This window comes from Parasteatoda tepidariorum, chromosome 5 (genome assembly GCF_982258835.1).
Source record: "Parasteatoda tepidariorum strain Cologne lab strain chromosome 5, Ptep-v5.0, whole genome shotgun sequence".
NCBI classification, from domain to species: Eukaryota; Metazoa; Arthropoda; class Arachnida; order Araneae; family Theridiidae; genus Parasteatoda; species Parasteatoda tepidariorum.
The window spans coordinates 43,684,220-43,701,823 of NC_141759.1; the positions used below are offsets into that span (position 1 = coordinate 43,684,220).

Below are 17,604 nucleotides of genomic sequence, written 5' to 3' on the forward strand. Positions count from 1 at the left end.
TAAAATTTTTGTACTTTTGTTGTATTCATCTTATACTTTATGAAAAAAAAACGCGTTAACCGGGAAATTTTAAGATTTTTACCTGGAAAAATCAGGGAAATTTAAAACCTGATTTGAGTGGCCACCCTGAATTGCTATAAGTTACCTCTGGAAAGCCATCGCACTTTATTGTGCAGAAGTAGGTCAGAAAACTGGCGATGGTAGAGTGGTTTCGCTGTTAATAATCCTAATTACCTCAACCATTTCGGTCAGAAATATTTAGCCACAAAGCACTTCTTGATGAATTATGCAGTGAAACATTGGAATTTCGTGGTTTATTTTTTCTGCAAAATTGACGTTACCCCTCTATGTATTCCTGTCGTCCTGCCATGGGTGAGATAGAAATGGAATGTATTTGTCAACTGGAGAGCCGCCAGTTTACATCAAAAGAGCCACATACGGCTCGCGAGCCACAGGTTGCCGACCCCTGCTCTAGAGGATAACTTCAAATATGTTAATTAATTAGTGCAGACGATATTTTAGGTTTCGAAGTCAGACACAAAAACGTATTGTCTCTGAATAAACATACCTTTTTTTCGATGGATTCGGATTTCGGACTCCAAAAATATTGGGAGTAACCGCAGTCAGGGAAATATTGCTTCCATAGTGTGGTCAGGAGAGTGATCCAAAGTTAGGACCCCTTATTGTTAATTTTACTTTTGGCGTATTTCGCCATAACTCGAGAATTTTTTAATCAAATCGAAAAAATTTGCACACAATTATAAAATTTGTTAGTCCAAACATAACTCCGTGCAAGAAATAAATTTTAGTAAATATTTATTATTTTATATTAAGATTGAGTCCTAGAACTTTAAGATCCGAACACTGGATCAAAAGATATTCAGGGTGGTCCATTTATTTTTTGTGCACTGAACATTTAATTTGTTACTTTATCCAAACTGAGATAAAATGACAATGCATTTCATTACTTCTCTTACTCATATTAATAAATAAATTACATTTGATACGAAAGAACTTCATTCAGTGAATATATTTTTTTTATATATTTCCAACAATCCCTCATTTAATCCTTTAAAAAGCCATTTCTTTCCAATAATGTCATATTAAAATTGAGATCGCATTTTTTATAAAAAGAAATTCATTTAGCTTATTATCTAAAATTAATTTTAATTTTTTAAACCGTGCTTTTTATTTTATTTATATTATTTTTTTTTTGTGTGTAAAAGGTGGGCTAGATTTCAAAATTTTACCCACTGTAAGGAATTGGCCATAAACTTGAACATCTATGCCTACAAATGATGGAATTCATGAATTCTGTGTTTATTACAAATAAACTCGACGCACAAATACATAAACTTTACTATACAAATAAATTTGAAGAGCAATGATATCATGAACGAACGCATAACGCACAAGCGGTAATCGCTCTCCAATGTTGTCTTTGCTTTTTGACGCAACACAAAACATTCACTGATATCCACATTTATGTAAACTAAAAGCCTTTAATTTTTTTTTCTCCAGTCTATTATACCTGCTGTAATCCAACCATCTTAAATTTGGGCCGACTTCTCTTCAGTACAAGTTGAAAACATGTGAGTTCCTAAGAAAATTATTGTAAAGTTACTTGAAGGGGAAAAAAGAGCCAAAATAAATAAAATAAAATTTATAAAATTTTAATAATAAATAAATTTAAAAATAAACAAAATTTTTGAAAAATAAATAATTAGTTAAAAATAAGTAAATTTGAAATGTAATAATTATTTACTTTGCATTAAATAGTTCCAATCTGTAATTACTTTCATTTGATTTTTATATATTTTGGTTGAACATTTATTTTCATGTTACTTATTCAAAAAAAAAAAAAAAAAAAAAAAAAAGCAATTTAATAGGAAAAAAATAATGAAACAGAATCTAAAAATATTACTTTAGGGAAAATACGAATAATTTTTGAGTTCATTATAGCATAAATTTATTCATAACCATCATCTGCTATTTTATCTTCTTAATGATAGAAAACAGTGTTGAAATGTTACTGCACATTTTTTTTTTTTTTACTGTGGAAGTCGATGATAAAAAAAAGAACTATCTAGTTTCGAAAAGTAAGAGAATTTGAAGTTTTCATTTTGTTAAAAAGAAGGATTCATTAAATTCTTATAATTTGTATTAACAACTTAGTTCTTTTTTATAAAATTTTTGAAAAATAAATAATTAGTTAAAAATAAGAAAATCTGAATTATAAAATTTTTTTACTTTGCATTCAAAGACTTACTTTTTCAACATTTGTTATTGGAAACAGGCTATACCAGGGCATACATTAATCACACGCTCCTAGAATGCAGTTGTCCCCTTGTCTGTGGCCCTGAAAATAGCAAATCGCTAATTTCGAACTCCGTAAGTGTTTACGTACTGTTTGAATAATGCCTTATTTTTTTCCCCGAGAATATTCCATTAAAAACAGAAAGTATATGCAAAAATTTAAGAATTAGTTTTCATATAAACCAATAGATGGCAACACGAACAGCAGACATTTTAAACAGAATAGAAAAAAAATATATAAGTAGAGCTATACTTCATTAAAAGATGGCAGCAGCAACTTTTTCCTTATCGTTTAAGAAATGAGGGCGTGAAAATTTTTAAAAACTTCGCATTTTATTCGTGCGCAGCTCAACAAGTAATGTTTAATTTTTCCTACATGAACTATGGCACAGTTCATCGAATTTGACTCCAGTAAGCAGCCAAGATGTAAAGTAATTATGATTCTATTCGCAATTATTCGTATAAAATTCATATGTGATTTGAATTCATTTTTTTTGTTCCTCTTAATTTTTGCATAACTTTTTAATATTCTTAAAGTAATTATGACAAAACTTAAAATTAGAGAAAACTCGTAAAGAATTTAAAGTTGCTTCTAATTTAAAAGGAAAAAGGAGTATAAAAATATATTTTGAGTAATATCTTTACAATAATAATAAGAATTATTATGAAGATTAATTTTTAAACTGAAAGAAATACTTCATAGTTTGAATTTTTTATTCAAATGAATTAGATATATTATTTCATCATTTATTAAACGAAATATATTTAGTAAACTCTTCTTTATTATCAAGGTTATTAGGATAATTTAAATAATGGATAAGTCTAAAATGAGAATTTAATTATTAGAACTAGGAAAGAAAAAAAATTTGTTTATATAGTTCACCAGCGAGTTTAGTAATTTTAAGACTCACTTTTGTAAGTTTCATAATTTTGTCAGCCAAGTAAAGTTTACTAAAATTGATCTTAAGGATTGTTTAGGAGTTTTTCTGTCTGTTTTGAGTATTTTATTGTTACTCGTAAAAAAGATAGGTTTTTCTTAGGAATGGTCAAAAAACTATTCAATGATGCAAAAATTTCTCCCTTCTCATCCTTAGGGAATGAAATACGTCGTGCGGTGGCAAAGGGAGGCAGGTAATCTCCAATAACTATCCTCCAATCTTTCCGTTTTTAACAAGAAAATTTATTTTGTTGCTTATTAAGAAAATAAATTTTTTAGATATTTTATTCATGACTTAAGCAAATAAATTTTATGATTGGGGTGAAGGAGATGAAAATTTCTATAATTCGAGAATTTTTTCAAAAAAAAGAAAAGAAATTAAAACGTGAACATTTTGATAATTATATAGGAGGTATCATAAAATACATTAACCAGTTAAGTGAGTTTGACGTGTATATACGTCGGTCCAAATCTTTATTGCGGTAAGTTAGATGAGTATACTTGTCGGTCCAAATCTCTTTTGCTGTGCGTATGCCGTGTACACACGCCGTGTGAAATAAAAAATTGCCATTGACTATTAAACTCGAAATTCCAATAAAATACAGCGATAATATTATTTGTACATACTGATAATATTAAATGGTATGTTCGTTTCATATTACCAATAGAATTACTAATTATTTTACATCGCGGAGTGGTGCGGCTTGACACCAACTATTCTTAATTGTCAACTATCTATCACTTTATCTTGGGTAAAAAATAGTCCTACATATACTCTATCGTACAATAATGGAAGAGGCACTTTGAGTTTTTTATTTTTTTATTTATAAAAAACTTCTTAAGAAATACTTAAAATTATTATTTTATTTCTTTAGAGATTAGCTCATGCAATTTTTCATACTTAACAATAAGATTTAAAGCTTTCAGAGGTTTAGGAGACCGACTATAAATTTTGAAAGAAAACAAGTATTTTTGTACACCCTATGCGAACCCTAAGCTTGTAACTTGTATCGATACTTTAGTTGTTAATTGAAATAACTGCATAAAATTTCATAAACCTAGAGTAAATATTTATGGAAATATGGACTTTTTATGTAAAAAAAAAACGAATCTTTTGTCTTACGTTTTTTTGCTGTAAGTTTATAAATATTCAATGGAATCAAAAAATATTTTGGAGCAATTTAAAATCAATTACAAAATTATTTATTTAAAATTTAAAAAAAAAAAATATTTGTTAGAAACTGAGCAAGATTTAAGTATTTAAGGTAGTTCCTTTAAACTGCCCATGCGCAGTATAATCGCAGTATAATCGTGTATGGTATCTTTTATAATGCGCATGCGCAGTATAAAAGAATGGTTTAGCAAATAAATAAATAAATGCATCATAGCAATTTTATTGCAGCATTTAATGTGTTTCAAAAAAATGTGCATCAGAATATTGGTTTAGGCAGAGCTGCCAAGTTTTACACGTCTTGCGTAAAATTTTATTTTTATATTAAAAGTGGTAGTAAAATACATTTGTGTCTTGAATTTGCATTGTGTATTTGTATCTGCATTTGCATCTTGAATCCTATTTGTATCTTGAATTTATGAATTTAAAATTACTTTAAGCACCACTGCATATAAATAAAAATAAATAAATAAAAAAAAAACAGATTTTAGTGTAAGATAATAAACGATGGTTTGGTTAAACACCTACATAACAAAAATATCTTTCTGTCTGGAATTATTATTCAATTTTTACTGAGGAAAATCTTCCTCGGGAATGTTGAAAGTTGTCATGTATCTTAAGGTAACCTCTTTTGTTTATTTACACAGGTGGAATTGCACGCCCATTTAGAAGGCTCTGTTCGTTGTGAAACAATATGGGAAATTGCTGAGTAAGTGGAATGCTACGTTCTATAGTATAAAGAACTCACTATTTGTGTTATTTTGTATTAAACTTGCTACTAAACTAAAGAAAGTAATTTTTTTTTACTGAGTTAATGAAGCAGTTCTTAAACTTCAGATTGGCGCGACCCATTTTAGGTATCAGCCTGACATCCCTCCCTGACTCCCAACACATGACTGAGTGATTTTAAGGTTCTTCAATAATCCTAAGACTGCCTCTGCTACACATGCATACTTTTTGTTGTTTTCCTTTAAAAACATCTATTTAAAAATATTACAAAATACTAATTTCAAATAATTAAATAATGTACTAAACTGAATTAATTAAAAATTTTTATGAGAGGGAAGATGCCGCATTTTATTTACTAGTGCTGGTTTTTATATCAAGTGCAATATTTTAAATCTGATGTTTCTTTACTTATCTGGCTGTTCTTCTTCTATATCTTGCTGTTTCTGACCCGTAAATCTGCTGTTTCTGTTGATGGTTTCTGTACTTACATTCATGATAAAGAAGAGTTGAAAATATTCTTTCATATGACTGAGTAGTTTGGACAGGCATCAGAACTTTTGTGGACAACTGGAAAAATCTTCCTGTAAGTGGTCCCAAAAGTTTGGGAGAGGCTTTATATCTTGTAAACTGATTTAAAAGCTCCAGTTGTTGAAATTTTTATCAGATGTTGTTGTTCTACTGATCTGAGACCATCCTGTCCACACACATATTATGCAAATGGGTCTTTAATCCTGTTGTTTTTCTACTGATCTGAGACCATCCTGTTCACGCACATATCATGCAAATGGATCTTTAATCCTGTTGTTCTTCTACTGATCTGAGACCATCCTGTCCATACACATATCATGCAAATGAATCTTTAATCCTGCTGTTCTTCTACTGATCTGAGACCACACACATATTATGCAAATGGATCTTTAATCCTGTTGTTTTTCTACTGATCTGAGACTATCCTGTCTACGCACATATCATCCAAATGGATCTTTAATCCTGTTGTTTTTCTACTGATCTGAGACCATCCTGTCCACGCACATATCATGCAAATGGATCTTTAATCCTGTTGTTCTTCTACTGATCTGAGACCATCCTGTCCACGCACATATCATGCAAATGGATCTTTAATCCTGTTGTTTTTCATTCGGAGACACACTTTTAGAACTTTCATTCTAAAACTATGGTAAAATAACTGGCAGCAGTCTGCCAATCAACAGTGAAGTTTACGATAAAGGGCATTTTTTACCTTTGCGGTTTTGAAACTGTTTATAACTGGGAGAGTTAAGAAATCATGAAAATAAAACTATACGGTTTTTTTAATCATTTTCAACTTGCATGGTTTCAAGATGGTAACAAAGAAATTTAACTGGGCATTGCAGATACCTTAGCAGCTTTATGGTGCTGCTATCTATGCGAAAATGAGAGTATCATATTCTAACAGCCCAGTGTCACAAATCGGGGAGTGCAACCAACACTTACTGGAGGGCCCCCGGGGATTCGCGGATTTTAAGAACCGCAGATTTAGAGTAATACAAGGTCGTTTGTATTCCAGCTAAAAGATAAAAACTGGCACTGAGACCAATTCATGTCACCTTTGTTTTCGGGAGAAGTATAATATCGTTTATTGCCAAGACTTATTAGCATTTATAAAATATATACAGTACTGTTTCTTAGTTAGGAAAAAGTGATGGATAGTTTACAATTAAAAACAGTAAAAGATTTTACTTGACCTTCTAAGAAATCTAGATGTGAAATAGTTTTATTATCAGTTTTTTTCCTTTTCTCCTAAAACAACCCTGGTATAAACGATATGCAACAATGATATATTTTATGCAACATAATAAATTTTATACGTTCCTCACATTTTTATTATATATAAAAATAATGAAAAGTTAGTATAAACGGTGAAACCAACAGCCTTGAAAGAGCTTAACTACCACTCATTTGTTGTTTCTAGAGAGTAGGAACCTTGTGAACGTTTACGTTTATTATCAAGAAATTGGGTGCCTGGGCCGCGCAGCGGCCCCTAACCCATACATCATGAATTTGTACAGTGTGTAAAAAACATTTTGAGTTTACAACAGGAACCTTGTGAAGTGGACAGGAAAAGATTTTTCTGCACAATATAATAATATTTAAAGTGGTAGCAAACTTTATTCTTTCATTTTATGCTTTTAACAAATTTAATATGAAATCTTTTTCACTATCATGGTATTTAATTAATATAAACAGATTTAAAATAAGACTGAAGCAGGAGTAAATTCAAGACATTTCAAACTCAGGCTTTTCAATTCAAGACATCTCAATAAGACCCGTATCATCCTTCTACTGCAGCGACGTTCCCTTTTCTGAGTACCAAAATATGTAAATAGCATCTCTTTATCACCCGTATACATTGCATCATCACTGTTTCTCCTCATCATCATCTACTATTATGGATAGGCATAGAGTAATTCTCCCCATAACAAGTTTTTATTACACTGTTATCTTTATGGACACAAAAATAACTTTTCAATATTTATTAATTTGTAATATTATATGGCTTTAATTGAACCGCCTCTTTTTTTACTGCAAAATTTTTTTAAAAATTACCAATTTGTTTATTTACACATTGTTTGTAATTCTATATGGTGAATGGCAAAAGCACCGTAAGTGCTGCCTAATTAATAAATTGCGATGAGTTTAAGTAAAGAACAAAAAAGGACATACTATATTTTGAATTCTATAAACAAGAACCTTCCTCAACTTTCCAGCATCAAAGGACAAGGAATAGAAAGTAAAGAGGTAAACTCGTGCGAAATATTTTAACCAATGGGGGCAAATGAACAAGCTTGAACAAGATAATAAAAATATGGGTAATAAGAAACTGGTGTGATTGGCAGTTGTTGATGCGGAAACAATAGGGGAGAAAAGAATTAATTAGATAGATCTCAAAGCATTGAGAAAGAGTAGGTAGGATACTAGAAAGATAATGAACTAAATTGTTAGAATCTTTCTATGTATGCTATGATTCCCAGAAATGAAGTTTGGTAGATGAAGAACAGTGCTAAATGATTACAGCAGAAGAAAACTGAAACCTGTGATTAGAATTCCAACTGTGTAAGGGCGATGAAAGATCGTTTAACACATTGCTGACTGGTCACGAGTTAACTCGTGTTTTCGTGGCCAGACGTTGGTGACCGGTCAGTCACGAGTCACAGCAATCATGTTAGTAGTGATCTCGTGGTGACTATTTTAAAAAGTGGGCGTAATTCTCCTTACTCTTCAAGTTTTACTATTTAAATCTCTACCAATTTATTATAACTTTGCGAAGCCACATATATTTGTAAAACCTTTGGTGTTTTTTCGATACCATTTATAGAAAATTAATCACGTAACCCATACCTGCCAACTCTCCCGGTTTTTCCGGAAGATTTTAATTTTGTATTTAAAGTGGTACCCAAACTCATGTCACGTCATTAAAAGTTTTGAATTATAATGATAATTATAAATAAGTTTGACCACCACTACGTTTAATTAATTACAACAAATATATAAAAGCAAACAAATGATTTGTTTGCATTTATCTGAATGATAATCTGAATGATAGCGAATTTTAACCTAGTCAAAATATAAATATATATTTGAGTAAGGTTGTTTTTCGGTAATTGTTTTACTACCACTTGGAAAATTCATTCCCAGAAAGAGTGAAAGTTGGTAGGTATGACGTAACCCAACCAAGTCTTTATAATTCTAAGTTTATTTACTATTATCCGAATATGTAATTACAATCCGAAAAGTTTCCTCCCATCCCAATATAAAGTTCATTATTATCCGGAAATCAGTTCCCAATTCGCTAAGATTTTGAATGAATTTGAGTTTAAAGTTGTTTTTATCCTTTTAAACAAACTAAATTGTTACAACCTAAGACCCTATTGCTGATATTAATAGCTGGGCATTAATCAAATTTTTTTATCAGTGTGGTTTTCCGTATATTGGACAAACTTAACGTACCCTTAAATTTCGTCGTAAAGACATGAAAGATATGTTTAAAAATCTGGGTATTAAACGATTTTATATTGTCCTACGTAATTGGAATTCTAATAATATGTTTGAGTTTTTTCTGCTAAACATCATTCGATACTGCTCTTTACCTACTAAGCTTGATTTCTAGGAATCATTCCGTATTTTACGAAAAAATTTAGTAATTTAGATTAAAATTAATAAATAATAGAAAAAATAATTAAATTAAAAATTAGTAGCTATCCCACTCTTTCCTAATGTCTGGAAACCTACTCTAATTTAATCTTTTGCCCCTTGCAGCTCCCGCCACAGCACTTGTTAATCACACCCCCCGTTCCTTAATCATCCTTCTTTTTATAATCTTTCTCATGTTTGTTCCTTTGTCTCTATTAGATAAACTATTTTGCTGACTTTATTGGTTAAACTAGTTTGCTAATTAACATTGATTATGACTTTTTCTTTTGAACAGAAAAAAGGGCTACAGTCTGAAATGCAATACTTTAGAAGAATTTTTCCATGTTTGCAGTATTAGAAGTCCATCAAGTCTTGAACAGTTTTTATTGGCATTCGCTCATTTTGTTCCAGTTATTGTGTAAGTACAATTAATTCCTTTTCATCTTCTTTTTCTTTATCCTCACGACAGCTCCGCATACTTCTAGGCTTTTACCAGAATTTCATCCCATGCCGTCCTGTTCCTGGCTAAGATTTTCCAGATTTTCATTCTAATAGTATCTATTAACACGTTGAGCGCCGCGTCAGCCATCAGTGGCTGACACTGGACTTTCCATTTAGGCCGCGTCAACCACCGGTGGCGGACACTGAAATTACACTTAGGCAGCGTCAACCGCCGGTGGCTGACACTGAAATTACATTTAGGCTGCGTCTGCCACAGCTTGCTGACACTAACCTTTCACATAGGCAGCGAAAAATAACTGGCTGACAGCGTATAACATGATATAGAACTATAAAATTTACACTCTTTTATGGAATTGCAGAAAATTTATTCAAAATTTGCTTAATTATTGTGATTCTTAGTTTAATAAATTTAATTTAGTAGATTTTTATCCACCACTATTTTTAAACAATTCGCAAGCATATATAATTCACCACTTTTTCAATTAATTCATGCTAAACCTTATATAAAGTAGCAAAATCTGTTTATATTTGCAAATTTAGTTTGGAGTTATTTACCGTGTGGCCAGACGAGCAAGCCATGTAAAATTAGCGTGGCACTCAACGTGTTAAGGTCATTTTCCAGACAGCCAAACCTCTTAAGTTTTGGTCTTCTTCTAATTCGGAATACCAGATAGTTTGATCAAGCACATCTTCTTCATGGCTCGACCGTCATCCAATCTTATTAGGTGGTGTCCTGCCCATTCAAAGCTTTGTATAGCAGTAAATTTAATGATGACCTCTAGTTTATCAAAAGTAAAATTAGCGTGGCACTCAACGTGTTAAGGTCATTTTCCAGACAGCCAAACCTCTTAAGTTTTGGTCTTCTTCTAATTCGGAATACCAGATAGTTTGATCAAGCACATCTTCTTCATGGCTCGACCGTCATCCAATCTTATTAGGTGGTGTCCTGCCCATTCAAAGCTTTGTATAGCAGTAAATTTAATGATGACCTCTAGTTTATCAAAAGTAAAATTAGCGTGGCACTCAACGTGTTAAGGTCATTTTCCAGACAGCCAAACCTCTTAAGTTTTGGTCTTCTTCTAATTCGGAATACCAGATAGTTTGATCAAGCACATCTTCTTCATGGCTCGACCGTCATCCAATCTTATTAGGTGGTGTCCTGCCCATTCAAAGCTTTGTATAGCAGTAAATTTAATGATGACCTCTAGTTTATCAAAAGTAAAATTAGCGTGGCACTCAACGTGTTAAGGTCATTTTCCAGACAGCCAAACCTCTTAAGTTTTGGTCTTCTTCTAATTCGGAATACCAGATAGTTTGATCAAGCACATCTTCTTCATGGCTCGACCGTCATCCAATCTTATTAGGTGGTGTCCTGCCCATTCAAAGCTTTGTATAGCAGTAAATTTAATGATGACCTCTAGTTTATCAAAAGTAAAATTAGCGTGGCACTCAACGTGTTAAGGTCATTTTATAGACAGCCAAACCTCTTAAGTTTTGGTCTTCTTCTAATTCGGAATACCAGATAGTTTGATCAAGGACATCTTCTTCATGGCTCGACCGTCATCCAATCTTATTAGGTGGTGTCCTGCCCATTCAAAGCTTTGTATAGCAGTAAATTTAATGATGACCTCTAGTTTATCAAAAGTAAAATTAGCGTGGCACTCAACGTGTTAAGGTCATTTTCCAGACAGCCAAACCTCTTAAGTTTTGGTCTTCTTCTAATTCGGAATACCAGATAGTTTGATCAAGCACATCTTCTTCATGGCTCGACCGTCATCCAATCTTATTAGGTGGTGTCCTGCCCATTCAAAGCTTTGTATAGCAGTAAATTTAATGATGACCTCTAGTTTATCAAAAGTAAAATTAGCGTGGCACTCAACGTGTTAAGGTCATTTTATAGACAGCCAAACCTCTTAAGTTTTGGTCTTCTTCTAATTCGGAATACCAGATAGTTTGATCAAGCACATCTTCTTCATGGCTCGACCGTCATCCAATCTTATTAGGTGGTGTCCTGCCCATTCAAAGCTTTGTATAGCAGTAAATTTAATGATGACCTCTAGTTTATCAAAAGTAAAATTAGCGTGGCACTCAACGTGTTAAGGTCATTTTCCAGACAGCCAAACCTCTTAAGTTTTGGTCTTCTTCTAATTCGGAATACCAGATAGTTTGATCAAGCACATCTTCTTCATGGCTCGACCGTCATCCAATCTTATTAGGTGGTGTCCTGCCCATTCAAAGCTTTGTATAGCAGTAAATTTAATGATGACCTCTAGTTTATCAAAAGTAAAATTAGCGTGGCACTCAACGTGTTAAGGTCATTTTATAGACAGCCAAACCTCTTAAGTTTTGGTCTTCTTCTAATTCGGAATACCAGATAGTTTGATCAAGCACATCTTCTTCATGGCTCGACCGTCATCCAATCTTATTAGGTGGTGTCCTGCCCATTCAAAGCTTTGTATAGCAGTAAATTTAATGATGACCTCTAGTTTATCAAAAGTAAAATTAGCGTGGCACTCAACGTGTTAAGGTCATTTTCCAGACAGCCAAACCTCTTAAGTTTTGGTCTTCTTCTAATTCGGAATACCAGATAGTTTGATCAAGCACATCTTCTTCATGGCTCGACCGTCATCCAATCTTATTAGGTGGTGTCCTGCCCATTCAAAGCTTTGTATAGCAGTAAATTTAATGATGACCTCTAGTTTATCAAAAGTAAAATTAGCGTGGCACTCAACGTGTTAAGGTCATTTTATAGACAGCCAAACCTCTTAAGTTTTGGTCTTCTTCTAATTCGGAATACCAGATAGTTTGATCAAGCACATCTTCTTCATGGCTCGACCGTCATCCAATCTTATTAGGTGGTGTCCTGCCCATTCAAAGCTTTGTATAGCAGTAAATTTAATGATGACCTCTAGTTTATCAAAAGTAAAATTAGCGTGGCACTCAACGTGTTAAGGTCATTTTCCAGACAGCCAAACCTCTTAAGTTTTGGTCTTCTTCTAATTCGGAATACCAGATAGTTTGATCAAGCACATCTTCTTCATGGCTCGACCGTCATCCAATCTTATTAGGTGGTGTCCTGCCCATTCAAAGCTTTGTATAGCAGTAAATTTAATGATGACCTCTAGTTTATCAAAAGTAAAATTAGCGTGGCACTCAACGTGTTAAGGTCATTTTATAGACAGCCAAACCTCTTAAGTTTTGGTCTTCTTCTAATTCGGAATACCAGATAGTTTGATCAAGCACATCTTCTTCATGGCTCGACCGTCATCCAATCTTATTAGGTGGTGTCCTGCCCATTCAAAGCTTTGTATAGCAGTAAATTTAATGATGACCTCTAGTTTATCAAAAGTAAAATTAGCGTGGCACTCAACGTGTTAAGGTCATTTTCCAGACAGCCAAACCTCTTAAGTTTTGGTCTTCTTCTAATTCGGAATACCAGATAGTTTGATCAAGCACATCTTCTTCATGGCTCGACCGTCATCCAATCTTATTAGGTGGTGTCCTGCCCATTCAAAGCTTTGTATAGCAGTAAATTTAATGATGACCTCTAGTTTATCAAAAGTAAAATTAGCGTGGCACTCAACGTGTTAAGGTCATTTTATAGACAGCCAAACCTCTTAAGTTTTGGTCTTCTTCTAATTCGGAATACCAGATAGTTTGATCAAGCACATCTTCTTCATGGCTCGACCGTCATCCAATCTTATTAGGTGGTGTCCTGCCCATTCAAAGCTTTGTATAGCAGTAAATTTAATGATGATCTCTAGTTTATCAAAAGTAAAATTAGCGTGGCACTCAACGTGTTAAGGTCATTTTCCAGACAGCCAAACCTCTTAAGTTTTGGTCTTCTTCTAATTCGGAATACCAGATAGTTTGATCAAGCACATCTTCTTCATGGCTCGACCGTCATCCAATCTTATTAGGTGGTGTCCTGCCCATTCAAAGCTTTGTATAGCAGTAAATTTAATGATGACCTCTAGTTTATCAAAAGTAAAATTAGCGTGGCACTCAACGTGTTAAGGTCATTTTCCAGACAGCCAAACCTCTTAAGTTTTGGTCTTCTTCTAATTCGGAATACCAGATAGTTTGATCAAGCACATCTTCTTCATGGCTCGACCGTCATCCAATCTTATTAGGTGGTGTCCTGCCCATTCAAAGCTTTATATAGCAGTAAATTTAATGATGACCTCTAGTTTATCAAAAGTAAAATTAGCGTGGCACTCAACGTGTTAAGGTCATTTTCCAGACAGCCAAACCTCTTAAGTTTTGGTCTTCTTCTAATTCGGAATACCAGATAGTTTGATCAAGCACATCTTCTTCATGGCTCGACCGTCATCCAATCTTATTGGGTGGTGTCCTGCCCATTCAAAGCTTTGTATAGCAGTAAATTTAATGATGACCTCTAGTTTATCAAAAGTAAAATTAGCGTGGCACTCAACGTGTTAAGGTCATTTTATAGACAGCCAAACCTCTTAAGTTTTGGTCTTCTTCTAATTCGGAATACCAGATAGTTTGATCAAGCACATCTTCTTCATGGCTCGACCGTCATCCAATCTTATTAGGTGGTGTCCTGCCCATTCAAAGCTTTGTATAGCAGTAAATTTAATGATGACCGAATTAATTATTTTTTTCTCCAATAAATGTTACTCATAATTTTTGCCCATAATCATCTGTATAGCTCAATACTCACAATAAAAAAATATCTATCATAAAAACGCTTTAAACTTACTAACTAATGTTTCGTTTCAAATTTTTTTCCCAGAATATTTAATTATTACTGAATTAAATTTTTTTATTCTTTTAAGTTGTAGCGTTACGAATGAGAAAATTTCTTGAAAAATCTGAGAAAAATAAGAAACATCAAATGGGAAACCCGTTGAGAAAAACAACCGAAAAGTAAATTGGCTTTTGGTTAAATCATCTGTATATTTTGGCATGTCGTATTAACCATCACCACTTTCTACATCAGAAAGCCTCCACACGGTTTTTTATAAGTAGTCTGCGCAGACTATTTAAAGAGTGAACCAGCTGTGCGTATGAATCCAAATTCTATTTTGAAAGAACTCATACTCATATGTGATGGTTATCTTAGCAGCAGCCCCTCTAGGGGCTCTAACTAATTCATCTGAGTGGAAATAAATAATAAATCCCCGAAGCGCAACTGAAAGGTGAAAGTTGGGGTTCAGTATCTTTTACTGAGAGAAAATTAAAATGAAGTAGTGAGATTGAACAAACAAGTTTAACACGTTCTCGCCGGGAAAAGTGAAAATACTGGTACGGGAAAAGAGGAAATACTGGTAGAAGAACTATTTCAATATTAGATAATATTCGGGAGGAGTTAGTCTATTCTCACCAATAACAATTCACTGTAAGGAAATTTATCACGGACGACGACGACGATCTGGAATTTGGTGAGGTGCCTGCCCGCGTGAGCGGGCACTTGACCTCTGCATCTGACATATTATGCCCTAGGGCGACTGGTATAATTGGCATTAGGATAGTGAAGGAGTACAAGGCAGTGGGCGGCTCGTAGTATCTGCATGAGAAGCTCAAGTCATAATAATAAATTTATCACGGCGAAGAAGCGATTCAGTATAAAAATTGCATCCGTTAAAAACAATTGGTAGTTATGGATTTTTATTATTCCCGGAAAAAAACTAAAAATGAAATTTATTGTTACCAGTTTTTACTCCGGTGCGCTGCCAAGATGAGACAATCTAGCGTGACCCACCGGTGGGTCACCCGGCGTGAACGTGTTAAACTGAAAAACACATTAAATTTCAAGTTTGAGATTCATAGAGATGCATTAGAGTTAGTTTTCTTCTAAGTAATTTTTGTTTGAAACTGGAAATGCAGTAGATAAATTATGTACTTGGAAAAGACAAATTTAAGAGAAAATTTGGAAAAACAAATATATGAGCGAGAAGAGGTTTTGTGGTAGACTGCCTTGCCTCCCCTGGAGGTATTACCCCCGAGCTTCTGAGGTGCACAGTAGAAACATAGCCTCAGAGAAAAGGGGAAATACATAACAAATGCGCAAAATTATTTACAAGCATTGACAGCTATTAACATAATTTGCGGGACAAAACTCCGTCGGATAGGAAAAAGGTATTTTGAAAGAAATCGGACGAAATTTATCATATATATTTGAGAATTGAATCTGCAGTGGTTGACAAGTAAATAAGATAAACCAATCATAATCATTAATTAAAAATAAATTTAGACATATATTTACTACCACTTTCTTATTTTTACTAGATTATGTATTAAATGGCTCATTCGTAAACTAGATTTAGTGGGGAGCTGGTGACGATGCGAAGGTAGCACGCTGATTGTAAGATAAGTATTCTTGCGTTTAATTTGTGCTAGTTAGTTGAAATTTGCCTAAGTAAGTTTTGTTCTTTATGTATTTATTGTGGAATATAGTTTAGCGACGGTTGATTCTGGGTGGGACCAGAGTTTCATGGCCACACCTACTGATTTATCACAAAATGGTCCTGTACAGGACCAGCAAAATACGATTTCACCTCTTATCTCCGAGAGTCCTATGGACGCGGTAATTATTATTGAGGATTCAAATGCCAATCTAAACGTCGCTGTTAATGTGGGATGCATCCCTTCCAAAAATATTTTGGATATAAGCTATCCTAACACCGGCAAAACGTATAAAAAGAAAAAGTGGAAAAATCGCCTCAAAAATACAGTTTAATCAACCGATGAAGATTGTACGGACTTAGAATACGACGCCCCCACTGACAACTTAATCGATAAGGAAAAATTAGATTTGAACCTTATTATAATGATATCGCTATACCTTTTGAAAATATGTTAATCGAAACCCTTGAGCTATTGAGAAATTCCGCTAATTTTAAAAATCTAGGTCATAAGGTCGCACAGACCCTGAATAAAATTAATGACCACCATAACCAGTTCAAAAATAAATATCTCGAACTCAAAAGCAAAATATCCAACGAAAATACCCTATTTAGTGTCCTCTCAGAAACCACCACGGAAAAAATTGATACTTTCGCCCAAGATAATAAAAATCAATTTCCTTCTATCCCATTTTTTGATCAAAATGACTCACGTGATAACAATATGGACATAAACTTTCCTGATACTTTAAACCAGAATTGCAGAGGAAATAATATTTCTTTTTCAAAAACAAAAAGGTTTAAGACAACACCACCATCCCCAACTAGGATAAATCATACTATTAATGACCCCAATCCAGAAGACGACTTCACTCTTCAAAAGAAAATATCCAAAATACCCCCCATCGTAATCAAGGACAACAATTTCAACTGGAAGGATTTTAATAAACAACTCCAAGATAAGGATATAAAAGATTATAACGCAAAAAATAATGGTGATTACTTCACTATAAAAACCAAGAAAACAGAAGACAGATGTCGCATAATAATTTTAAAAGAAGCAAATATTGCTCATCACACATGCAGCCTACCAGAAGAACGTACCTTAAGAGTCGTCGTCAAAAAAGTACCAAAAGAATACAGTGCAGAAGATGTACAATACGAATTAGCTAAAGTAAACTGTTCTGTTATTAACGTTACTCAAATGTATAGACGAAACCATGGTAACAAAATTCCTATGACCACTTTTGTCGCAACCCTAAACAAGGAAATCCCCAGCTGTAAAGACATTTACAATATTAAATACCTGTTCAATATGTGCATCAACATAGAAGAATACAGAAAATCCGACCGCCCCTCACAATGCCACCGATGCCAGGATTTCTTCCACGGCCAAAGACTGTGCAACCATCCTCACCGCTGTGTAAAATGTGCAGGGAACCATGCTA

General features: G+C 33.5%; 1 protein-coding gene across 1 annotated transcript in view; it reads left to right on the forward strand.

The window, feature by feature from the left end:
* The first annotated feature begins 2,584 nt into the window (after positions 1-2,584).
* LOC107441346 (adenosine deaminase) overlaps positions 2,585-17,604 on the forward strand; it is a 36,904-nt gene continuing 21,884 nt past the window's right edge. Inside the window, exons 1-3 of the mRNA XM_016054571.5 lie at positions 2,585-2,747; positions 5,072-5,133; positions 9,619-9,741. Of these exons, the coding sequence (XP_015910057.3) occupies positions 2,700-2,747; positions 5,072-5,133; positions 9,619-9,741 (233 nt within the window). The 5' untranslated portion in view covers positions 2,585-2,699. The remainder of the gene's footprint in view (positions 2,748-5,071; positions 5,134-9,618; positions 9,742-17,604) is intronic.